Raw genomic sequence first — 26,726 nt, 5'->3', positions numbered from 1 at the left:
TATCGTTTGAATTTCAGTATTTTCCCGCGTTAAAGTCTCTGGAATTTAATTGGATCCCCTATCACAAGGCACGTGCACGAGGAAAGGTTACTTAAAATTTGGGTCGAAATTGTCAAATTCTACTGTAGGCCTTTAATCTCAAAAGTAATGAAAAACCAATGGTTGATGGAATAATAGCATATATTTCAGGAAAAAAAAAACATTTTTTTCTTCATACAATCAATATTATTTACATAATAATATCATAGCACAATCGAGTATTTTCACAATCAATGTTTTTTGCGGAATGTTCAACATATTGGTTCCAAAATATTAACATCACGGTTTTTTTTCAATTTTCGGAAAGACTTCTTTATTATTATTAGTATTAAGTAATTCTCGCCCAAAATAAAATATCGTGTGAATATTGCGATTTCAGTGCTGAATTTTAAAAAGTTAAAAACATAAAAAATATATCGTATATTTTCTTTAAATATTTTTAAAACCTAAAATGTCCGTTTTCATATAGATTCTCAAAAACGTATCTCGTATATCTCACGAAAATCGTTTAACATATATTGTTCATAAATAAAATTAAAATAAGGGGAATTTAGTGTTCCCCCTGCGAATTTGACGTTCATTTTCAGACCGCCAGGTTAAAATCAATAATTTAAAAAATTGGTGGGTTGAAGGGTGAGGGACATGGAAGGGGCCTTATATGGTTTTATTTTTGGGCCGTCTGACTTCGCAGGAACAGCCGCTTCTAACCCGAATGTAATCCATTCTCGGGGGTCCTTGCGATTCGTAATCCCTGACCAAGGCGTATGTATACGAATATCTCTGAACGCATCGGCTGCTGTACTGCCTGGCGATGTATTTGCAAGGTTTTCCTTTCACACCTTTGGCGCATGACGTCTGGTAGAAACTTTGCGTCGAGTTATTGTCGCGGTACAGTTCCAAAATTCGGCCCTTGGTTGATACCCCGCCCATGGGCTGAATTATTCCCGTCACCGACCTGCAACATTCCGCCACTGGCAATGGGGCCGCTGTCAGACCCATCAGCTTCATGCTACGATGGTTATGGCCGTCTCGTTTCCTGACAGATTGCTCTCTCGTCCATTCTCTGCCAAATAGAAGAAGACGCGTTAAACACTGCTTAATACTTTTATTTCCTTACACCATAAGCATATCTAACATATAATCACTTATAAGTATGCCTCCGTATAACCACGGCCAACTTTGATCTCTCTTTTACGAAGTCAGCAATTTCATTACAGGCCTAATTTAAAATAGTACAGGCAAGGGCGCCTGCACGTGCTCATCAGCTCGAGACGTCGCGTGCACTTGACCGCGTGAAGCGGCCTTGTATGCACTATTTGAAATCAGACCTGTAATAAAATGGCAGCTCTCACAAATACGGATATAAAAGAGTGTATAGCGACCAACCCATTCGTTGAAGTTTCTATGTTAACCTACGAGCAAAAGATATCTGTATGTTTTGAGCGCCCCTAGCGGAATATTATTTTTAGAATAGTTTTTCAATTGAAGCCAATTTAGAAACGAGCGTGGCGCTGAACTCCTACAGTTTATAAGGGGAAAATCCTTGCTCACGGAATTTTTGGAGTTTCTATGTTAACCTACGAGCCAAAGATATCTGTATGGTTTGAGCGCCCCTAGCGGAATATAATTTAAGAATAGTTTTTTTCATTGAAGCAATATAAAAACGAGCGTGGCGCTGAACTCCTACAATTTTTAGGGGGAAAATCCTTGCTCATGGAATTTCGACGAATTTGGTTGACCGCTATAGCGCGAGATCAAAGCAGGCCGTGATATAAAACTTCCATAGGAAAAAATTCTATTACCATGGAAACAAAATCTCGCGATGGTGAGGCACTAACTAAACTATAGATTGTAAAAGCCGGCGCGTTCTAAAAATCGGCTTCACTAACTTAATTCAATAAATTTTATGTCGCATTTTTCGTCACCGAGTTGGAAGTGACGTAATTTACATCAAATACCGTCAACAAGATGCTTTTATGGCATATTTATTAGTTATTATGTTACACATACGATAAGTTATTCTTTATATTTCACATCAGTGTTCCGCGTGTCAAATTTTTATGGAGAGCCAGTTTGAGAGTTATCAAATGTTTTTGATCGTTTTTTCTACCTCACTATAGAGAACACGCGATAAAGATTTTGAAGTTTGAAGTCCACGTGCGAAACGCGGGTTTCAATAAAGTATTAAAATGTTTAAGCTCGTAACGCGGAGAAAACATTTTTACACAGAATCGTCAAAATTGAAACGATCGAGTTAATAATTATCCTTGAAAGTTTGATAGCGAAATGTCCGGCAAGAGAGACAACTTACCGAAATGGTCGATATCTTCTCGATCCTTGTTTAAAACTTCGGTTTGACTGAACGCACATGATTATAGACATCAACTAGAAAAAAAAACGAAGTTTTTAAGTCTAATTTTCATTTATATTGAGGTCTCCTAAGATGGTAAATTAGAAAAATTATAGCAGAGTAAAACGATTATGTTTCGAATAGCGTCAATAGATGACACTCCTTATAGGTAACTCGGGTGGTTTTTGACAACGTGGGCCATAATAGGTCAAACAACCAAACCTATTAAGGGGTCATTAATGACTTTTTCGATAGGGAGAAGGAACGGTGAAAGCGATTAATGTTTTTAACGGACATTAGTGTTGCGATAATTTGGCCAGCTAATGAAGATTTTTTCGCTTTCCTTTGGCGCGCGGGGGCGTCTTTATTTCGAAGTGTTTTCTACCGGAATCTTTACTAGAAAGAGAGAGAGAGAAGTGGCCCCAAACAACAATACCTCCGAAAAAGATGCTCCTCTAAGCCTGTGTTAATTTACCACACATCCGCGGTCTAATTTTAGTGACTTCGGCCATTCTTCTCGCGGGGCATTTACAACACTTACAAGTTGGATCCCGAACAATCACCCTTTTATCTCAGGCGTGGTTGACCTAACCGCGTCGCCAACACTGCCATCTAACGGCGGGGGACGGCGCGAGTTTGCCCCCATTTAAACTCGAGATTCTCTTTGGTTCTTGGAGCTATTTAGGGAAATTAGCGTGGCTGCATTGTCTTTTCCAAAATAGCTTGCAACGGGCCTCGACCCCTTTGAAGATGAAATGGGCTTCTAGGTAGGGCCCACTTTGGTCGCCCTCTAAGAACACCAGCTCTGGAATTTTGATTAAGGGAATGGTAGATGTAGTTTATTTTAGGGAAATTTTCTAATTATAAAATATGGCTATTATTCCTCGCATCCTTTTAATTGGGCTCCTCTTTATAAATAAAATGGTTGGTAAACATTAAGCTACATGGACTATCGTCCAACGCCCTCCGGAGTTTACAGCGAAGCCCTGAGAGGTTCAATTTTTCCCCTTTTGTTTTTAATAGATGGCGCTAATTAAAAAAAATTATCAGGAAGGAAATAAATACCGATTTATTATGAAAATAAAACACTAATTTAAATTATCTTTTATCTAATAATTGTACCAAACGCTTCGGCGGATTTAGGTATTTTATAAGATATCAAATCTTCAACCGTGATACCGTGTATGCCTTCGCGGTTTGGCGGGAAATTCGCACCCATTGAAAAGGAACTCGAACCTGTAAAAGTACACTTCATTTTTGTAGCGTTGGTGGCAGTGCTCCAAGAATACAACTTTTTTGCTATCGTGGCAAACAACAATATTTTTGTAAATAACGTTATTTTGGTAATTCGAGTAAAACATACATAAACAGAGGAAAAATGTGCTACGCTAATAGCGTTCTCTATTTGACTGCTCTCGAGCGCTCGAGATGGTTCCGATCAGCGTTATATGTCCCATTTCCGAGCTCGGATCTGTTCCGATCAATTTTCGATCCATTTACTGCTCTCGAGCTGACTGAGATCGCTTGAAAACGATCTCCGAATGATCAACGAAAAGTGACCGCTGTCGGTACAAGTTTTCACGCGTTCCTTTTCTTCAAAACACCTTCCATTTTGGTCTCAATCGGAATGAAATCAATTACATTAGAGACGGATATCGAGTGAATATGGGGGAGTCAAGAGAAAATCGCCAGGGGTCGGACATTCAAAAAAATCCCACACACTTTCCCAGAAATCCGAAATGCAGCCTGAATTTCTAAAAAATACGGAGATTTTTTTTAAATCTTGAAATCCGACGGGAAATCTTGAAATCCAGAAATCCGACTGGAAATCTTGAAATCCAGAAATCCGACTGGAAATCTTGAAATCCAGAAATCCGACGGGAAATCTCGAAATCCAGAAATCCGACGGGAAATCTCGAAATCTAGAAATCTGACGGGAAATCTCGAAATCTAGAAATCTGACGGGAAATCTCGAAATCAAGAAATCCGATGGCAAATCTCAAAATCAGGCAAGAAATCCGGAAATTCAACGCGAAATCTGGAAATCTGGCAAGAAATCCCGACATCCGACGTGAAATCCCGAAATACGCGTTGAAATCCGGAAATCAGTCGTGAAATCCGGAAATCCAGCGAGAAATCACGAAATCCGGCGATAAATCCTGAAAACAAACGAGAAATCTCTTTATCCGCTACCTATCTAGGTTCCAATGGCGAACCAAAGGGGGCGTAGCGATAGTTTTCCGTCGCAAATATTGATGTTCCATAAGTGTGTCATTTACTCAAAATAATTACTGAGAGCCACTTAATTGTAGAGTGTCGTCATATTGACGTCGTACATAAAAGGATAATAAGAACAATACGCTGGTTCAACGCTGGCAGCAAGCCCTCACTATGACTACGAGACAAAGAGTCAAAGAGCATGCGTGTATTACTAACATCTGAATGCCTCCCAAAACAAATGGCTCTCTGTAAAACGTTCACAAACGGGAGTCGAATTCAGATTTTAATTAAATCACTTTCTTCACTTATATAATTATATAAAAATATTATTATTTAATGTATAATATAATTATTATTTCTGAGGGTTTTGGAAAGTTATAGACTAAAATGTGATTTATGAAATTTTTGTAAAGGCCATAATAATTATAAACTTCTGATTGACGTCAAATTTAGGTAATTAAATTTAAAGAAAATTAATTATAGCAGGGCCCCCAGAGGTCCTATAATTCCTATAAAATCCTATATTTTCAAAAATGTCCTATAACATCCTATATTTTTAGCAAAATCCCTAAAAAGTCCTATAAAATCCTATAATTTTGATATTTTGCCCATTTCAAATCCCGCCACTCTGTTAAATTGCTAGATTTAGCTATAAGATAAATTCCTATACCAAGTCACTCTAGTCTATACTTTTTAATTTTAACATGGTTAGCTACTAGTATATTTTTGTGATGAAATGGTTCAATAGTTTCTATTTTTCAAGTGAAAATCAAAGATTTGTTTCACTAAATATAGATTTTGATTTTTAAATGCATATAGTTAGTAAATGAAATAACATATTTAGTCCTATAAAATCCTATAATTTGAAAAAATTGTCCTATATTTTTAGAAATATAATCCTATTTTTCCTATAAACATTTTGAATATTTGAGTGGGGGCCCTAGCTGTTATAGTAAGATCAAGTAGGATGAACAAATCGGATCACAACCACTTGTGAGATCAATTTTAAATTAAATTTATAATTATAAACTTACGAGTGGACGTATACATCCTTAGGTTCCTAATCGTTTGTACGTCTAAATAGCGTTTATATAGAGATCGCTTTGAAATGCGAGGAACTGATCGCCCGATACCTGAGCGTTTTATCCCGCGAAAGATAGATACTCCCTTTTTTTGCAATTTTCTTTGATCCCTCGGTGGATCCATCATCTCGTGAAAAACATCCGAAGGACTACCGCGGCTCTCAATAAAGGGATTACATTGGTTCTATATCGATATATTCGTTTGAAGCGCGCGCCGAAAAAACGGAAGTTGTTTGGATATCAACAGCTTTGGCGCTATAAAAAATATCTATTCGCATTTTTCTTATCGCTTTTAAGGGGTCTTTTCCGCTTCGTTTCTAAGAATAGTAGTGTCCCCTTGGAAAGTTTCGACCTATCGAAAGAAGTCCTTGGCACAAATGCCACTTAGAAATACTACTAAAATAATCATTACCTTGCCGAAACAAATGAAATGTAACTTTCCAATCTTTGTATCAACTAGTGATTCCAAGTGATTGTCAGATATTAGTCGCGGTATCTGAACTGAGTTAATAATACTATAGATCAGAAATCAGATTATCCGAATTTACGATCAGATATCAGATTATCCGAATTCACGATCAGATATCAGATTATCCGAATTTATGATCAGATATCAGATAATCCGAATTTACGATCAGATATCAGATTATCCGAATTTACGATCAGATATCAGATTATCCGAATTTACGATCAGATATCAGATTATCCGAATTCACGATCAGATATCAGATTATCCGAATTTACGATCAGATATCAGATTATCCGAATTTACGATCAGATATCAGATTATCCGAATTCACGATCAGATATCAGATTATCCGAATTTACGATCAGATATCAGATTATCCGAATTCACGATCAGATATCAGATTATCCGAATTCACGATCAGATATCATATTATCCGAATTCACGATCAGATATCAGATTATCCGAATTTACGATCATATATCAGATTATCCGAATTTACGATCATATATCAGATTATCCGAATTTACGATCAGATATCAGATTATCCGAATTCACGATCAGATATCAGATTATCCGAATTCACGATCAGATATCATATTATCCGAATTCACGATCAGATATCATATTATCCGAATTCACGATCAGATATCAGATTATCCGAATTTACGATCAGATATCAGATTATCCGAATTTACGATCAGATATCAGATTATCCGAATTTACGATCAGATATCAGATTATCCGAATTTACGATCAGATATCAGATTATCCGAATTTACGATCAGATATCAGATTATCCGAATTCACGATCAGATTTCAAATTATCCGAATTTACGATCATATATCAGATTATCCGAATTTACGATCAGATATCAGATTATCCGAATTTACGATCAGATATCAGATTATCCGAATTTACGATCAGATATCAGATTATCCGAATTTACGATCAGATGTAATCAGATCTAAATGCAAACCAGATAATTTAAGCCGGAAACGATTCCAGATGCTTAGCCTTCGATTAAATTTATCTTGTTTATTTGGTCGTTAGTACTAACATCAGAAGCCCATGTGTTCTTGGATATCGAGCGTGTTAATAACTGGTTTTTTAATAATATAGTTATTATATTAGTATTACCAGAAAACATATCGCTTCCATCATCCTATACTTCTAAAATTCGTTTCTGAAGATAAATTAGTGCCGGACGAAATATATTATATAGCCACACTTAATTTATTAATAATAATAATAATAATAATAATAATAATAATCAGCTAGGCTAATACCCAAGGCACCACCCTAGGTCCAAGTCATCGAGCGACTTTTAATGCCCATATTTTATGTTACTTCTGCTATAACAGGTTATATTATTAAGATTTATTTCGATACTTTCATTTGCTTCCATTATCAGTTTATCGTGACCATTTTGACACTATTTTCTAATTTTTACGAAAAAAAAGCTTTATGTTTTAGTAAGATACACATGAGCAGGAAAAATGTCCTTTCACAGGGCCAGGGCCATTGATTTGGGTACATTTGTTCGAATTTCATTCGTCCGAACGGTGGTACAAATGTCCGAATGACGGAAAACAGGATCGTATGTCTGAAAACGTATTTCATTTGCCTGAAAAATGTATCACAACTTTTGTTGGTGATTTAGTCGTTCAATTTCATTTGTTCTAATAATCGTTTGTTCGTTTTTTCGAACATTAGGAATTGTTTTTTTTAAATAGTGTTAATATAAGAAAATAGTAACATTAACGTGAACCTAACCTAACCTAAAATATCCACAACATTCAACGCAATTCCCACTTACTATATCAATGTAGTTTTTTATGCCATTATCGATATTAATACGAATATGAAGTAAAATATACAATATATAGATTTAGCAGCAATTAAGAAAAAACAACTTGAACAAACAACGATATTTACAATGTAGTTTTTTATTTTTAATTCTTGCACTAAAAAAAAATCCGGACCAAAAAAAACAGCAATAAGAAATACTAATTTAGCGACAGAATTCGGACAAGTGATGCTACCGATTCGGACGAATGAAACAAACAAGTTGTCCAATTCGAACAATTGAAACATTTGTTATTTCGGCGGTTCGGACGAATGAAATTCGAACAAATGTACCTACCCCGGGCCATTAAAGGTCGACTTTTGAATACCGGAAATATTGCTGAATGGCGCCACCAGTCTGAAACGTTTTAAATTATCTCAAATTTTAAATTTGTTAATCCTTCTTTTTAAGGATAATTTATTATGAGTTGAACATTTGTTTGTAGTTGTAAATAAAACCTCGCTTAAATAGATTTTCGAAGTTGTTTTTTGTTGTAAGAAATGATAAATAATTTACGTCTTTCCGGACAAAATGTAAATTGGAGGCATCAAACATCAACTATAAAGAAAAGCGTTAAATTTAACCCCAAAAGGCTTCCTTCTAAATGTTTGTTTGGTGTGGGGAATAACCGATTGGAAGTGGCGGGATTGGTTACTGTGGAACCATATCGGTAAGTGTATCAGTTAGTTATGTGTGGAGTGACGTTAAATTGACGTCATAACCGAGGAGATAAGCGAGAAAAGTATATTATCACGTTCCGGTCCTACACCTCGATACACGTTTATTATGAAGACGAAAATAAATTGGGATTATCGGGGATTTTTTGCGGTGACGCTCGCCTTCGTGTCTTTTTCGACGTACTGAAAACAAGCTTAAAGGCTGGTTTTCACTAGGACCAAAACGGCACGACGACGAGCTTTGACGCGTAAAAATTGAATTAGGCCTAACGTAGATTTTTTGCGTCAACGCTCACCGCTGTGGCGTTTTTGCCCAAGTGAAAACCAGCCTTTAATGCATCGTTCTCACTAGTTAGAAAACGGCGAGCTTCGACGCAAAATATATCCGTTAGGCCTAATACAATTTTTACGCGTCAAAGCTCGCCGTCGTGCCATTTTGGTCCTAGTAAAAACCAGCCTTAAAGTTACGGAGAGCTTCGACGCAAAAAATGTATTAGGCCTAACGGGGATTTTTTTGCGTCGACGCTCACCTACTGAAAACCATCCTTAGTGCATCGTTCTCACTAGGGAGAAAACGCCACGACGGTGAGCTTCGTCGCAAAAATGTATTAGGCCTAACGGGGATTTGTTACGACTTACAAGGAGACATCCCGAAGTGTAACCCACGGATTTTGTTCAAACTCGGGGGATTGGTAGACCTTCATGTAACTTGAAAAATCCTAAAGGGAATTTATTCAATGGGCAACCGTTTTGCCATGGCAACGAAAAATGTTTTTGACAACAACAAATGGAAATTTTCCCATTGAAAATAACATGGGATTCTGACCGATTCCTAAGACCACCCCCTGTGAAATATTTGAACAAATTTCAAAATTTCGAAAATACCAAAAATAGAAAAAATAGATAAAAATTTACAAAAAAAACATCAAAGTTGATCAACTTTTGATCAATTTGTGTTCGAAATCCCATGTTATTTTCAATGGTAAAATTTAATATTTTGTGTTGTCAAAAACATTTTTCGTTGCCATGGCAAAACGGTTGCCCATTGAATAAATTCCCTTTAGGATTTTTCATGATACACGAAGGTCTACCAATCCCCCGAATTTGAACAAAATCGGTGGGTTACACTTCGGGATGTCACCTTGTTAGTTTGAAGTCTACCAAAAATGTGTGTTTATTTTAGAAATGTCTTTCAGGAAACTGGCACACTTATAAGGAATGTACTAATCCGCTTATGGTGGTACTGTATGGGCGCACCTTGCAGTTCTGACGCTGATTTAGAGAGGAAGTCCCGAGTAACTCCCGCGCGTAAGCGTCTCTCCAAAAGCGACGACGTAACGTCGCCGGCGCCAAGAATTCCGTCTCAGCGCGGCGACTAAGGTAAACATTCAGCGCGTTTCCATCCTCGCAACTCTCTGTTGATAAAACATGAATTTCGCGAAATGCGCCCAAGAATTCGCTTTGTACAAAAGCGTCCCTTGACGCTTCCCTCTCCGTCGGTGGGGCCCCTTCCAAATAGGGGTGTTTCTTCGCCAGGGAAGTAGAGGCCCCCGGCGAATTGTTTACCCCCCTGCCGAAGTAAAACAGACGTGTCCCCCATTTGACTCCTGTCGCCTGCCCACCATCCTTCACCTTTTCCTTCGTCCCCAGTCTTTCGCCACCTCGCGACCTCTGTTTAGTGGCTAACGACTTCTGATAGAGCCCCTTAATGACAATGTACTTTACGCCAGTCTCGTCGACCTCCAGGACGGTCACGTGTTAAACGAGGAATCTATTTAGGTTACTGAGAACGCCCAGGCTCGCTAGTATGATCTACTACCTAAGCTCCACCCTTAAAAATAGTAGCGACTAAATCGAAAAGTTATCTGTTAACACGCGATACTTGTTTTTAACTTAACTAGCGCCAATTATCTAGCGTCTGTTAAACATGATGGCAGAAAGTGAAATTCGTCGATCCACCATAAACATGGAAGATCATACTCCCTTTAAACTAAAACTGTCTATTTTCCCAGTTCTATCACGCCATCTAGTATCGGTTATAAGCACGTTTTATCGTATCTTTTGACATAATGTCTATAATTAGTTATGGAAAATAAAATAAAAGTTGGTAGGCACTCAATAATATATCACATCAGGAAAAAAGTATTTTAAAGCAAGTCCCTTCCAGATGGCGTTACTGTTTCGTTTTGATTCGCGATTAGTACATTATGGTTTAGTAAAAAAAGGGTTAGTAGCTATACGTATTTACGAAATAGTTCTTTTCTTAGACACTGAGATTATGGCGAAATTTAAGTTAGTTAAATTTCCTTACAAGTTCCGAAAGACTAGCTGATTCACAAGAACTATTCAATCTAAACAAATTTAGTTACGTAGTTTTGTTTTCAGAGATTGTTGCAAGATTTCCTAATACTAAGAAATAGCAATATATCCAATATCAAATTTAGTAAAATTATTTTGGCCTATATGTCGATATAGACCAATTTAACATAAAGGTATTACTATAAGTAACATTATAAATAATAAGTAGGACACTGATAGATTTCAGTTATTAAAAATCTCGTACACTCTAGAAAAGATTATTTTAGGAATCTTGAAAATCCCGAAATTTGGGCGAAATTTAGTTCCAAAATCTAAAAATCCGTCTTTTTGTTGATAAATTAGTGCCAGGCTAGTCTGATGTCGATAAATAATAATCAATTTTGTTTTCCCATTCATTAGTTCATCATTATCTTATCAAAGTAAGTGTTATTTTTACTTTTGAAAGCGTTCCGATTTTCAACAAGCTGTACATAATCCGCCCAAAAGGCTAGCAGTTAAGATTTCACTAACTAGTAATAGACTATTAAGAGCCTTAGCCACGCAAAAATGTTTATAATAATTTGAGGAAATTGACAAAGTTTAACGTTGAGACAATAAGAGAGTAGGCCAAAACTATTCTCTCGCTTTGGGACGAAAAGAATGCACCTTTTACCCCAAACTACCAACTTCTTCCACACAATAACAGCCAAACTGTATTTTGAAGTTGCTCCCTATTTCCTAAAAATTACTCCAAAACTAGCGAATAATTTTCGTCTAGTGTCATCCTTATAACTGTAGTGTTACTTATGATATTACTAGGTTAAGAAGCGTAAAACAACCGATTAACTTTCCATCATTCAACGTTGTCAGCAATGTTTGAAAACCTTGGAAGAGCCGTTGTGTTGTACCGTTATTTTCCTCTCATTTTTCGGGGTGTTCTTCGCCCCTTGATAGCAGCCATGTGACCTTTACGCGCGAGGGTCATTGTTTTTCTGGTTGGGAGGTAATTTTTTTCAGTTTTTTTTTGTCAATAAAACTTGGCCCTCCAAAAATCGATTTAAACGAGTGGTTTTTTTAGGTGGTTTTAATTTCTAAAAGGGTCCTTCCTCTAACCCGTAGACTAACTCTGTATGGATTTCCAACCCCGCTTATAATTTCTAACAAAACGTTTTGAGTAAACACTAAACACGTTGAGGTGGAGAAAAATTGCTTTTATGAGAATCTCGAAGGATTAACGTCAATTTTTTGAAAGGCGTTGTTTTGGCTTAGATTTTGGGGAAGGGACCCAAAGACCGTCGCTCGGGGTAGAATCCGGTGTTGGAGTGCGCTGTTTTTAAGGCGTGGACACGAAGCGACGAAAGTGTTTTTGATCCCCTGACCCCTTTACACGGCACCCTTTTGAGGGGCCCCCTCAAACCATTTGGCAAATTCAATAAACTCCCTGTCATTTGAATTACGATTCCGATAACCTACGCTCATAAATATTTTGTGGTTTTAATGTTTGGAGGTTTGCTAATAGGCGAAACGTCACCCTAAAATTGAGAACGCTGCATTTATACTACCAGTGGCGTCGCTAGGGTGTTTTAGGCGGCGCTTGAGCCACCTGTAAAATTTCTGAAGCGCCACCTAAAAGTTCTGAAAAGCGCCTCCTAAAATTCAGAATTTTTACAATTTACTTGGCGAAATGTTTCTTCGAACTTAAAAATGGGATGGCCCTGACCAGCGCTAACGGCTTAAGCGCCACCAGTTTGGAAATCCTGGTGACGCCACTGTATACTACACCTTTGCAGGGGTGTTGACCATGTGCAAAATAGTTTGTTTAATCAAATTATTCGGTTGAATACCAAATCGAATAAATCTTGACCAAGTTGGCGAATAATTCTTTAAGACCATCAAGTAGTCGATAAAGCCGAAAGCATTTTCAAATAGTTTGCAACACCGGGTTTTTCTTCGATTGTTTAATATCAAGGGCATTAACGCGGAACGCCTTGCAGGCATTTTTGCATATTTTAAGGGGTTCACAGTGTCACGCAACTTGATAATCTAAGGAAGCTACGTTTGATTGTTTGATGATTTTATAATACCATCTTAAATCTTTCTATATATAAGAATACTGGTAATAGTTCCTTTTTAGGTGAACTTCCTAATATTATCAATTGTTTGAATGGTGAAATGGTTTACTAAATAAGAATTCAATATTAACCCAAAAGGACTAAAATCATGGAAATTTCCTTGTATAGCCAATTTGATTTTAAAATTCCTGTTTTTATTGCAAAATTAACGAATTACTTGGTAAATTATTCGATATTCGAGAAAGTATTTGTTTATTTCGATCAGTTAACAGGACCAAATTAATTGATTTTTGTATTTGACGTGCCTATAAAAATATGGTATTTGCACACAATAAAGCTAAAATGTCCAAAAAAAGTGTATCACCCCTCTGGTCATTGAACAGCTGTCATTTCAAGGATCCATCTAATTGGTCTTCTAATTCCGAAGTAACCGAACTCTTTGGGGTTTTTGTCGGGGTGCACTCTGCTTCCGAACGCGAAGACCTTCAAAACCCGTAGAGCGATGGTTCTCTTTTTTATTAGAGCCCATAACTTTTTTATAGACATTAAAAGTGTAGAAAGAGGGATAAATAAAATCTCCGGTGCGTTGGTTCTCCTGTACCAGAAGCCGCGCCTTTCACCAAATCAAAATATTCCGCACTTGACCTAAATATTCAGACAACGGAGGGGAAAAAACGCGGAATTTTTTCCGAAATCAAATAAATCGAATCTATTTAAGCGAAAATAAACTTATTCTTTTTTACGCGTAGATGAACCATGATATATTAGCCTTTTCTTAAACGAATTGAGGGGTTGACGCAACTGGCTATCCAAGCATCGCAGGCACGAAAAGCTTAAGATATTTCCCCTTTTCCAAATTATTAGCATGAAAACCATTCACCAGAGGAAAATATGGAATAGAAGCCGATATTGTATGTTACCTAAAACTCTGGACTCAATTTAATATATGTAGATTGATGTTGGAGGACAATTAGTTTGGCCGGGGTAGGTACATTTGATCGAATTTCAATCGTCCGAACGGTGGAACAAATGTTCGAATTTCATTCGTCCGAACCGCCGAAATAACAAATGTTTCAATTGTTCGAATTGGACAACTTGTTTGTTTCATTCGTTCGAATCGGTAGCATCACTTGTCGGAATTCTGTCGCTAAATTAGTATTTCTTATTGCTGTTTTTTCGGTCCGGATTTTTTTTAGTGCAAGAATTAAGACATTTTCCTTTGGCCGATATAGTAAGTGGGAATTGCGTTAAATGTTGTGGATATTTTAGGTTAGGTTAGGTTAGGTTCACGTTAATGTTACTATTTTCTTATATTAATAATATTTAAAAAAAACAATTAGTAATGTTTGCAAAAACGGACAAACGATTATTCGAACAAATGAAATTCGCCAGTAAAGTTAACATAAATTGAACGACTAAATCACCAACAAAAGTTGTGATAAATCTTTCGGGCAAATGAAATACGTTGTCGGACATACGATCCTGTTTTCCGGCATTCGGACAAATGATCATTCGGACATTTGTACCACCGTTCGGACGAATGAAATTCGAACTAATGTACCCAAATCGTTGGCCAACTAATAGTCCTTTAAATAAAAGATCTGGCAGCATTTTTCAACAGGGGGGGGGGGGGGGCAAGACAGTCAGAGAGGGGTTTATTTAAGCGCCTACTGGGATAGAAATAAGCTGTGTGAACTGGAAAAAATTGGTACGCAACTATTTACCGCTGGGTAACCGATTTTTTAATTACATATTCAAATATTTAATATTCAACCATTGCTATTATTGAAAACGCCCTTTGTTTTTGTTTAAATGAGGAAAACAAATTTCATACAGGAAATGGCATAGCAGACAGAGTAGCAGACGACTATAAAAAAAACGAATAATATCCTTGGGGAACCCCAAAACGTTAACCCTCATGTGGACCAGGCCACAGGGTTGGACATTAGGATATTTTTTAAGTAGTCAGCCTGACTAGTGAGCCTCCTATCTTAATGTATTTTAGTAGTCACTGACTAGTGGGGGTAAAAATGGGGGTATAAAACAAGAAGGACAGCCAACATTTCGCTTTGCCCGTCCGAATTAAAATTGGAGTTTATTATCTCTTGAGTTACATGATGTTATTTTTTTTAAATAACATTTGATTGATGAATGATGAATTTATGATACGCCATATTCGCCATTATTTATGAATATTTAGGTAAATTTTTTTCACTAGTCAAATTGACTAGTGAGCCCCCAGATTTCGATTAATTTTAACAGTCAGAGACTTCATTTTAGTAGTCAAATGCCGTGACAAGTGCCTTATGTCCAGCCCTGATGTGGACTATAGGTTGATTCCCATATCTTGTGAAAACTAACTTCCCACACGTCTAAATATCGTCTGTTCCGTCGTCTTCTCTCAAAGGCTTAACGGTCCACAAAATCGAGTTTCAAAATAAAGCTCGAGAAATGCAAAGAGATTGATAAGTCGTATTGGCTATCACGAGGTACGGAAGGGGAGGAAATTATAGTGTGGTCAATTAAGGGAAGACGGCAAAACAGATAACCTTATGAACTAGGGGACAAGATGAAAGGAACAAAATTTACACCCACTGAGTTATAGATCTATTGTTACACTATCGGTGGAAAGATGTGAACGGGATAGAGTGACTAATTAGTTGGTACAGTACATCCCGTCAACCTTGACTATTCTAAACAGTCTTGAAATGTAATAATTTTAAAAATAAATTTAAGTCTTGATTAGTTGGCCAATTTCCCGTTACTGGTCAGTTGTCGCGTCTAATGAAGCTGTTTAGATTCAAGTCTGTATTGACTCGTTGCGTAAGGCCGCTTCGTTTTGGTCTATTTATAACTCCCCGCACCATTTTCTAATCAATGGTAGTAAGCCTATTCTATTTAAGATATTTAATGCCCTCGCGTCGAAGAAGAACCTCCTAATATATGGTGGGTCAAAGGTCAGAGCGTGCGTGTCTGCGTCGGGGGGTAGCCGAGATACCGAAAACAAACATTTCTATACCCGTATAATAGACGATACAAAATTGTTTATAAGCCTTGGAGGGGGGCTTTATTTTGCCTCTGGAATTCTTGGGTGGCCCCGTGCAAAATAGGGCACCCAGCTCTACCCCTCTCGCCGATTTAAGGGTCCAAATGAAGGCCCGTTTGACGCAATGTTAGCCGTATATGGAATGTATAATGTTATCTCGTTTATCTTAAGTAATATAATAGTGGAAAGTATGAAACTTGGGTAAATTTCGTACCATACTTGGTTGCAACCCTAGAATGGGGAAAAATTGTAATAGATAAATCTAGTGTTGTAAGTCGGAAAATATTCCGCGGAAAATGACCGAGACCTTTTTTCCGGAAAATAATCCGTATTTTCCGAAAAAAAATAAAAAACAAGTTTTTATTCCATGATTAGTCTAATACATTAATTGCCAATTTAAATAAAGCGGCATTTTCGCCTAATTTTTTCGAATCTAAAAGTAAAACTAAATCTCTAGACTAGTTTAAACCACGGCCAACTTTGATCTCTCGCGCTACAGCGGCCATCTCATTCGTTGACCTTTATGTGTTAACCTATGAGCAAAAGATGTGTATGACGTGAGCGGATTATTATTTAACACGTTTATAGGGGGAAAATCCTTGCTCGCGGAATTTCGACGAATGTGTTGGCCGCTGTAGAGCGAATAGCGCGTGATCAAAGTTGGCCGTGTTTAAACTGATTAACAATGTAACACTATTAATGTTTTGTAGTATGTTTACTGATATTAGACATTTTCTATCGATAAAAAGTTAAAAACATTAAAAACCCTAATTTATGTACCAATTTTTTATTTTTCCGATTTGCGGAAAATGTTCCGGGAATTTTTCCACATTTTATTTGTCAGGAAAATTAACAACACTAGATAAATCTAAATGACTGCGTAGGGATATTTACTTATCAATCATATTTTCCCGATAAAATAGTTTTAGAAAATCACGAATTATGAAAAATCAACGGGAACCCGCGAAGCTACATGTTTGAGTAATTTAATAATAATCTTCAGGACGCACTCGTTAATTTTATAAAAATAAAAACTTTTGGTTTATGACGGAATTGAAACCCGCGTTTACAAATCTGAATTTTTGAACTCGACTTTTTAATGTTTTTCATAATTGTTCGGTCAAAAGCTCCCTAAATCTCTGAATAGTGGCTTCATGTTCTTTTTAATAGCAACATTCTTTCTCGTTTTCGGTGTGGTGTGAGAAGACAGCGGGCATTCGCTTTACGCAGCACCGAAGGCGGTATCGGACATTAAAATGCTGGGGCGACAGTATATTTCTGCTCCCAGTCTCGAGTGCGAGAGGCCTGTCACTGTATTGCCCTTTGCTAAAGAATATCATACAGAAGACTTCAATATTTTCACTACTGGCGAAGAAAAAATTCTAATCTTGTTGATCAAATTATTTTTACACCAAAAGTAAATTAACCTAAAATTTGTTTACACCTGATTACTGAATTTAGAAAAAAACATTCTGTGATTTTCAGTGTACTTGTAAAATTGGTTTAGACCTGGTTACTGAGTTTAGAAAAAACATTCTGTGATTTTCAGTGTATTCGTAAAATTTGTAAGCACCTTATTACTGAATTTAGAAAAACATTTTGATTTCCAGTGAAATCGTCAAATTTTTTTAAACCTAATTACTGAATTTAGAAAAAACATTCTGTGATTTTCAGTGTAATCGTAAAATTTGTAAGCACCTGATTTCTGATTTTGAAAAGCATTACATTACCCTTAATTTTTTTACATTACAGATTTTTGAAAAACCGTGATTTCCCATCAGTTATCTAAATGTGTACATCGATTTCCACTGAGTTATCTAAATGTTTCAGCGATTTCCACTGAGTTCTCTAAATGTGTACAGCGATTTCCACTGAGTTCTCAGAGTGTTTAAGCGATTTCCAGTGATAATCTACTATTTTAATTTCATATTTATACGTTAAAAGAACTGGTTTGTACAGGAAAAAATGTATATAGTATTCTAGATCGCCCTACTTAATGACGTAACTTCCTATTTAAGTTAGCGCTGCGCGTGTATTTATTATTTAAATCAAATCTGATCTCCGAATTCTTTTTGATGTCTCTAGTCTAGGCGTATTTGAACTATTTACCCATTTCACTTATTACGTTTGAGGCCGAACCAAACACAGAAGGTAATCGAGGTCCAAAAGACAAATAAGGAACTGTTTTAACGGTATTTTTCTTTAACATTGAAAGGGCCGAACTGCCACGAACAATCTTCAATCACGCTTTCTAATTAAAAATGAGAGAGAACCAAGAAACATTTCTCTCGATCGAGAAAGTGTTACGTATAGCCATAAGCATATTATTATTTTCCACACAAGTGACGCACTTCCCTATTTTTCGCGCTTTTCATCGTTCCGGAGAGCCGTTTCTAGAAAGAGCACATTTTTTTATCATTAGAAACACTTAAACTTTTGGCTCTGACTCCACTACGTCACTCATGGAACATAATTAAAGACTAACTTTTTATAGTTAAACAGATAAGCAAATAAATTAAATTAATTAAGTGATAAATAAGTAAGTAGATAATGATAAATAACATCAATTAAATTTAAATCGATATTTATCAGTTTCTCAGCGTGACATAAATGTTACGCTCAAATACTTTAAACGGAAAGTTTTCGGGTTTTTTAACGGATTTTCCGCAAAGCTAATTATCGCGACTAACTGACAAACTAATGGAACGTAATTATAGGCTTATGGTATAACTGTATTTATAAATACCAAATTTGGTATTTATAAATGGGAAGATAATACCTTTTAGAGCTTTTATCGTAAGGGAAGTTCTTCGTCGGAATCAGTGGGGAATTGCCGCTGTATAAGTTGAGTAGTTGGTTTTGGCCGAGGGCTTGCGTGTGTTTGTTCGCGAAGATGCTCTCTGCGGTAATGCGCGTCTACTTCGCTGGGAAGTCATTCCGAGATTTGTTTGATTTGCTTTCTTCTCTCTTGTTTACAAATTCGACGCCGACAAACACGCTTTTTATGTCGTGGAATTTACTCTCGATAGGAATAGCGGTACTTTCCATCATCGAATCATGATAGATTTCGTTCTTACGCACCCCCTGGAAATAAAAGTAAGCCCGGGGGCTTACGGGTCAAACGTTGGCTTCGGTGCTTTTGCTTCGTTCATTTTCAAAATCGAAAGTTAATTAACATAATTATAGAAGCAAAGATTAGCTTGTCCCGAACAATTAATGGCACGCGCTTCATTAAGCCAGTTAAGGTAAATTCTTTTGATTAGTTTTCACCTGACATCATTTAATTCTACATCGCGAGACTTTTAGTTTCCAGTCTCCAGAATCCACTGAAAGATCCGGTTTCAAGTCTTCGCGGCATCTATAGAGATCTCTGATTTCCGGTTTTCAGGTTTCCAGTCTCAGACTAGAAGCTGTAAGCCAGAGACCCAGAATAAATCAGCATGTTTTTCTCTTCAATCTCCAATGGAAGATCTGGTTTCTACGGTCTCCCATGCGTCCACTAGTAGATCTGGTTTCCACGGTCTCCCATGCGTCCACTAGAAGATCTGGTTTCCACGGTCTCCCATGCATCCCCTAGAAGATCTGGTTTTCACGGTTTCCCATGCATCCCCTAGAAGATCTGGTTTTCACGGTCTCCCATGCATCCCCTAGAAGATCTGGTTTCCATGGTCTCCCATGCGTCCACTAGAAGATCTGGTTTTCACGGTCTCCCATGCATCCCCTAGAAGATCTGGTTTTCACGGTCTCCCATGCATTCACTAGGAGATCTGGTTTTCACGGTCTCCCATGCGTCCACTAGAAGATCTGGTTTTCACGGTCTCCCATGCTTCCACTACTAGATCTGGTTTTCACGGTCTCCCATGCGTCCACTAGAAGATCTGGTTTTCACGGTCTCCCATGCATCCCCTAGAAGATCTGGTTTTCACGGTCTCCCATGCATCCCCTAGAAGATCTGGTTTCCACGGTCTCCCATGCGTCCACTAGAAGATCTGGTTTTCACGGTCTCCCATGCGTCCACTAGTAGATCTGGTTTCCGCGGTCTCCCATGTGTTCATTGGAAGATGTGGTTTCCGCGGTCTCCCATGTGTTCATTGGAAGATGTGGTTTCCGCGGTCTCCCATGCGTCCACTAGATGATCTGGTATCCACCGTCTCCCATGCGCCCCTTAGAAGATCTGGTTTCCGCGGTCTCCCATGCGTTCATTGGAAGATGTGGTTTCCGCGGCCTCCCATGTGTTCATTGGAAGATGTGGTTTCCGCGGTCTCCCATGCGTCCACTAGATGATCTGGTATCCACCGTCTCCCATGCGCCCCTTAGAAGATCTGGTTTCCGCGGTCTCCCATGCGTTCATTGGAAGATGTGGTTTCCGCGGCCTCCCATGCGTCCACTAGATGATCTGGTATCAACGGTCTCCCATGCGTCCCTTAGAAGATCTGGTTTTCACGGTCTCCCATGCGTCCACTAGAAGATCTGGTTTCCATCTTTAACTGAGTGGGTGTATTTTGGTGCCCCCCCGCAGACACGGAACACGGGTAGAGCGGTCTGCTAATGTCGTTAGGTAATATATCTGTCACTAAGTGTCGCTTTGTTCTGGCCCGTTATAATTAGGAGACGCGATATTCTTACCGTCACAACAAGTTTTAATTAATTTAACAATTAAACTAGTGACGAGTCAACATTGTATACCACGGCGCTCCCAAAATATTGGCCCTAATTTCAGTATTCCCAACTGGCCGCGCACGGAAGCCATTTTTAAGCGCTTAATTACCCTCTCGGTCTTCCGGAGTTACCTTTCCTCTGACTGGAGAGAAACGAAACCACTAATAGACGATTTAATTAAGGGACTCGCTAGTAAATTTTAAAATGCTACAATAGCCACCATTCTGTACGCTATTTTTAGACTTATACTACGGTTCGAAAAATTTCATTCTGATTTTCATCACGCGAAATTTGCATACTTAATAAATTCCTACGTAGTTCATTTTCGAGTTTTATGAAATCATTGAATTTAAAATTGACGGATGAGTTGTAATCGTATAATTTCCATTTCAAAATTTCATTCACAATTTCACGATAATATATAACCCATACTAAACCTTGGTGGAATTCTATACTCAGTAATTCTCTAATCTATAGACCAATAAATAATTCTATATACTATAGACCAATAAATAATTCTATATACTATAGACCAATAAATAATTCTATATACTATAGACCAATAAATAATTCTATATACTATAGACCAATAAATAATTCTATATACTATAGACCAATAAATAATTCTATATACTATAGACCAATAAATAATTCTATATACTATAGACCAATAAATAATTCTATATACTATAGACCAATAAATAATTCTATATACTATAGACCAATAAATAATTCTATATACTATAGACCAATAAATAATTCTATATACTATAGACCAATAAATAATTCTATATACTATAGACCAATAAGTAACTCTACACTATGATCACTATCCATGAGTAATTCTGCACTCTATAGATCCATGAGTAATTATATACTCTATAGATCCATGAGTAATTATATACTCTATAGATCCATGAGTAATTATATACTCTATAGAGTAAATAAAATTCCGAAAATGTTAGGACTGGAAGAAATAGACGCTTCAATAAAACATCTTTAAGGAAATCACCAAGAAGTAATGTTACTGAGATCCTGGACCAGCAAGTTACTGTTTTGTTTGGATAGTGCTTGTGGGAAAAAATTAAACCATGAATATATCTAGCTATGAATATACAATAGCAATAGCCTCTCTAACCTCCCGCTAAAATTTGGGTTGGGCTTATCTAGTCACGTGATCAATCACATCTGCTCCGACCGAGTGAGGAGCATGCCGTCATTTCCTTCAGTCTCCTGATTGGCTGAAAACGCGTCACTTGTCTCGAAAGTTGCCACCCAAATCAAATCGACATGATAGAAGGGCTATATCGTAGGGTTGGATATTCATAGCTAGATATATTCATGATTAAACTTATCACCGGTTCAGTACGCGACAAGTGTTTCCTTTTAACCAGGTAGCTTTTACTGACATATTCAGGCTTGGCAAGAACACGACGTTTTATTTACAGTTCAAAAGTTTCAATTATGCCAACAGCCACCAAAAAAACAGTAACTTGCAGGTCCCGGCTCTCGGATATATTTCTTCTTGGCGATTCCCTCGTAAATGTTTTACTGAAGCCCCTATTGCCTAAATTGAATACAATTCTTTTATTACTGTTTCAAGCATTTTGCTTAATGTCGAGTTATATATATGACGGTGAAGACATTTATTGATTAACTCTCTGGTGGGGTTTATTTGGTTGAAACGCAACCTAGCGAGCGAGCAGAAAAAAAAGGGATTTAAAACCGGAAATGATGAGGAGAGATTGACCTTCGAGGTTTGGCGTCTGTTTGCAGTTTACTTAGATCGAGGTTAACGGTAGATGGGCAATTTAACTTACGTATTGGAATCACACAAGAGGTGGAACAATGGCGGAATTAGTTTTAAAAGGAAGAAAACTGGCTGCTATGTCCGAAACGAACGCTAGAAGCGTTCCTACTAATTAAAGAACTGCAAACGCCGATGAGGCGCTTTAAGTAGACGGCCTTTGCAGACGAAAATCAGGTACCTATTAAATCTAATGTTCAACGCTCCCCTGTAATGTATGGTTTTATTTCGTAACCAAATGATCAAAATAACGACAAAACGCACGCGGAAGTTGCTTCTAGGTGGAAGCACCTTCCAGCAACTACATGTGAAAATCGACTCGTCTGACATCTATTGGTCTAAATTCCGAAATATCCAATATAAAAAGGGCAATAGTTAACTGTTGTAGAGTAGTATAATTACACAAATTAAAACTACTCTAACAAGGAGAGTACCCGAGGTGTTTATTTCTGATTTTGTTCAAAGTCAGGCGTAATGTAGACCTATATGAGACGTTGCACTACCCATTCGATTTGCCATAGCAACCGAAAATGTTTTTATTCACTTAAATCAAAAAAATCTCCATTTAAAAAAGCTACGAAATTTTTAAAAAAAAATTAAAATCACGAAATGGGTAATTTGGACCTTATTTAGGTAAATGTTCTCAAGTTTGGGTAAATTGGAACATTTTTGGGGTAAAATTCTAAGAGTTTTTGGGTAAAAAAAGGGAAAATTTCATTTTTGTTTTAAATAGTCAAAAACATTTTCGGTTACCATGGCAAATCGAATGGGTAGTGCAACGTCTCCTTTTAGGAAATTTCATATCTCATATAGGTCTACATTATGATCGACTTTGAACAAAATCGGCAATAAACACCTCGGGTACTCTCCTTGTAAGTGGACTTTAACCCATATAAAACATAATCATACTGTAATTTATGTTAATAATAATAATAATAATAATAATAATAATCAGCTAGGCTAATACCCAAGGCCCCACCTTAGACCTACATGTAACTTATGTAAGTCATCGAGCGACTTTTAAAGCCTTTAATTTAAGTGGCCGGGTTACGATGCGTAGGAGGGTGGTGGCAAGCCCTTCATGCCACGGGAGCCAACAGCTCCCGACACTCACTATTAACGTTAACTCCTACAAGTGTTTATGGAAAGGGAAACCGTTGAGCCGAAGAGAAAACCCCTTTAACCACGACATTTCCAAAGAACCAATCAGGACAGCTGATTTCATTAGCGATCTCAGCTTTAGAAACTTCTTTAAAAAGACACTCGCTTTAAAGTGCGTGCACTTTCTTAGTCTTTCTTGTATAATTATCTCCATTGAGAGATTGTTATTTTCCCCCAATTATAAAAGTATTTTTGGACAAAGGGAATCACATTGCTTTTAATCAATATATTGCTAGTATTCCTCCAAAGTATCCATTCTATTTTCGGAAATAAAGATGTCATGTTTTTATCTCAATTTGCCTTTTTCGTTTGAGAGACTTCCAAATATTGAACTGAGGAATTTGAAAGTAGATAGGGCATGTAGGTGGGTTTTCTGTTTCAATTTAAGTGATAGAAGCTCCCTTTTTTCGATTTACTTTCAACCATATTTTTTATTCGTTTCGTTGCGAAATGATAAGTGTATTAAATTAAGCCAAGAATCCTTGAATACAACGTATTATCAAGAACGTCTTTAGCTTAATGAGAACGTAAGGGGTTTACATTCCGGTACATAACGATATCTGTCGGTGACTCAAACTAATTTTTTTTCAAGTTCTTATAGACTCATACGTCCTCAGTAACTTAAATACGATCTTAATTTTAATGATAGCTATACCGCCTCAGGACGAAGTGCAATAAAGATTAATTTAAATTTTTAATAATATACTTTGCGCTAAATAAACATCAATTATTCCAAAAATTATCACTACTGGAAATTAACCACCTACTAATTTAAAATGTAAAAACTGCACGGTCTAAGAATATTTACTATAAACCATATTTATATGACGTAATAATTTAAAAAAGTTACTCTAATGACGTAACTCGCACCATTTTCTTGTTGGGATTACATCACTCCGCGACTAACTTTCAAAGAAATATTTCCCAAAGAGGCATACTTAAGGATCAATATTTTAAAGTTATGAAGACATTTATGGGAGATAATTTTTAATTGATTTAATTAAATTATTAATATTAAACGAGTTTTTCCTTAATAGTCCCTTTAAGAGGTCAAGCATCTTTCGACCTTATTACTTCTTAAATGTAAAATTTAACCAGTTTTGGAACGTTACAAATATGGCGCAACGCGAATTATAACACTTTCAATAAGTTGCCGTCACTTGATTTATGAACTTCGGAAATTCCCTTTAATTTCTTCCTAGAGGCCAACACTCAATTTTTAATTATTACTAAAAGCGAGCCTCTTTTAACCGATCTCCTAATGCGTCTGCGGTGAGGTTTATAATCGTTAATAAATAAGAATTATTTTTAAAATCAAGTACTCCTCCTCAGCGCCGAATTTCTTCTTGTTTGTTATCTCGAGTTGTTGAGGTCTATTGTGTCTGAAATATCTACGGAGAAACTTTGGTAAATGCCAAGATGTCGATAGGGGAGTTCTTGCCGCGTTCGTGAGAGATATTATATCCTTCGGGCGTCTATCCTAATAATAATTGTACGATTCGAAGAAATGATGAAATTTATAAAAAAACAGTAGAGGAAAAATGGGTTTTGAATTTTGATACGTCACTCACATACGCGGAAAGGTGTTACGTTGAATTGACGCGCTAATTTTAAATTATTTCAAATGATAATTTAAAACTTTCCATACTACAACGCGGAAGACAATTAAACGAAATTTGGTTTTTATATATTTATGCTACATATTCTAATTTAATTTGCACTAATTTAAAATAGAAATATTATTATTATTATTATTATTATTTATACATCAATTTGATAGTAAATTAAATTTAAAATAATATATTATATATTATAAACTATATTTATATATTATAAATTATATATTATATTTTATAAATTATATATTTTATATTATATAATATAAATTATATATTTTATATTATATAATATATACTATATATTATATATTATATACTATATATTATATACTATATATTATAAATCATATATTATATCTTATAAATTATATATTATATCATATATCATATATTATGAACAAGATATATTATATATCATATCTAGTTATTTCTTCCATCACTTTATCAGGCGTGCACTCACAGATTATTTATTTATAATACTACATATTTGGAATATTTGACATAGTTTTCGAAATTATCTTTAGGGTAAATGTGGGAATTTCCCAGCGATGTCTTTTCGATTTTTTCCCCGCGCGGTTAATATCTTATGTCTGCATTATCTTGTTTTCGTACGGATGACAAGCGCAGTAATTTCTTGTATAAAAATTTAAACAAATTTTAATCCTTTATTTAAATTAGTATCATAATATCAGAACCAAATATAGCCGAATTTGATACAGTATTTGTTTTAATTTAAGCTTTTAAAATGAGTATATAAATTTAATTTTCAGAAATATTATAGTTACCTTAAATTAAATATGGTAATTTTAACTGTAGCTGAATTTGGTACAGTATTTGTTTTAATTTAAGCTCTTTAAATTAATATATTATTTTCATTTACTGACATTTGTATCGTTACCATAAATTAAATATGGTAATTTTAACTGCAGCTGAATTTGGTACAGTATTTGTTTTAATTTAAGCTCTTTAAATTAATATATTATTTTCATTTACTGACATTTGTATCGTTACCATAAATTAAATATGGTAATTTTAACTGTAGCTGAATTTGGTACAGTATTTGTTTTAATTTATGCTCTTTAAATTAATATATTATTTTCATTTACTGACATTTGTATCGTTAACTTAAATTAAATATGACCATTTTAACTATAGCTGAATTTGAAAAGAAAATAAGGTTAAATTTGAGGTTTTTTAAATTAATTTATAAATTTAGTTCAATATATTAATTATATTTAAAAATAAACCACCTCAATAAATAAATAAATAAAATGAAATGAATAAAATAAATATTTACCGCGACGATGGTATTGAGATCGAGCCTCATGTCGAGGGATTATCTGGATCGGATCAGTCTTAATCCTGATTCGTTAACTCTTT

At 36.1% G+C, this 26,726-nt stretch overlaps 1 protein-coding gene across 1 annotated transcript; it reads right to left on the bottom strand.

Annotated features, from left to right (window-relative positions):
* Positions 1 to 434: 434 nt before the first annotated feature.
* On the bottom strand, positions 435 to 26,726 carry LOC149922841 (uncharacterized). The gene is made up of 3 exons (XM_090163561.1): positions 26,644 to 26,726; positions 2,351 to 2,424; positions 435 to 1,102 (listed from the first exon to the last, which is right to left on the bottom strand). Exons 1-3 carry the CDS (start codon positions 26,671 to 26,673, stop codon positions 694 to 696), a joined length of 513 nt encoding a protein of 170 aa, XP_090019687.1. The 5' UTR covers positions 26,674 to 26,726; the 3' UTR covers positions 435 to 693.

The sequence above is a fragment of the Leiobunum rupestre genome, chromosome 11 (assembly GCF_980474605.1).
Source record: "Leiobunum rupestre chromosome 11, qqLeiRupe1.1.hap1, whole genome shotgun sequence".
NCBI classification, from domain to species: Eukaryota; Metazoa; Arthropoda; class Arachnida; order Opiliones; family Sclerosomatidae; genus Leiobunum; species Leiobunum rupestre.
The sequence above is the reverse complement of the archived record's forward strand: the minus strand, read 5'-3'. Positions and strand labels throughout refer to the sequence as shown.

Bases quoted from the DNA above. Each gene is read 5' to 3' on its own strand.
- LOC149922841 (XM_090163561.1), bottom strand. From the start codon at position 26,673: ATGAGGCTCGATCTCAATACCATCGTCGCG. The intron at 2,425-26,643 runs GTAAATATTTAT...TTTTTTTTCTAG, and splicing joins ATCTCAATACCATCGTCGCG to TTGATGTCTATAATCATGTG. The intron at 1,103-2,350 runs GTAAGTTGTCTC...TCTATTTGGCAG, and splicing joins AGAAGATATCGACCATTTCG to AGAATGGACGAGAGAGCAAT.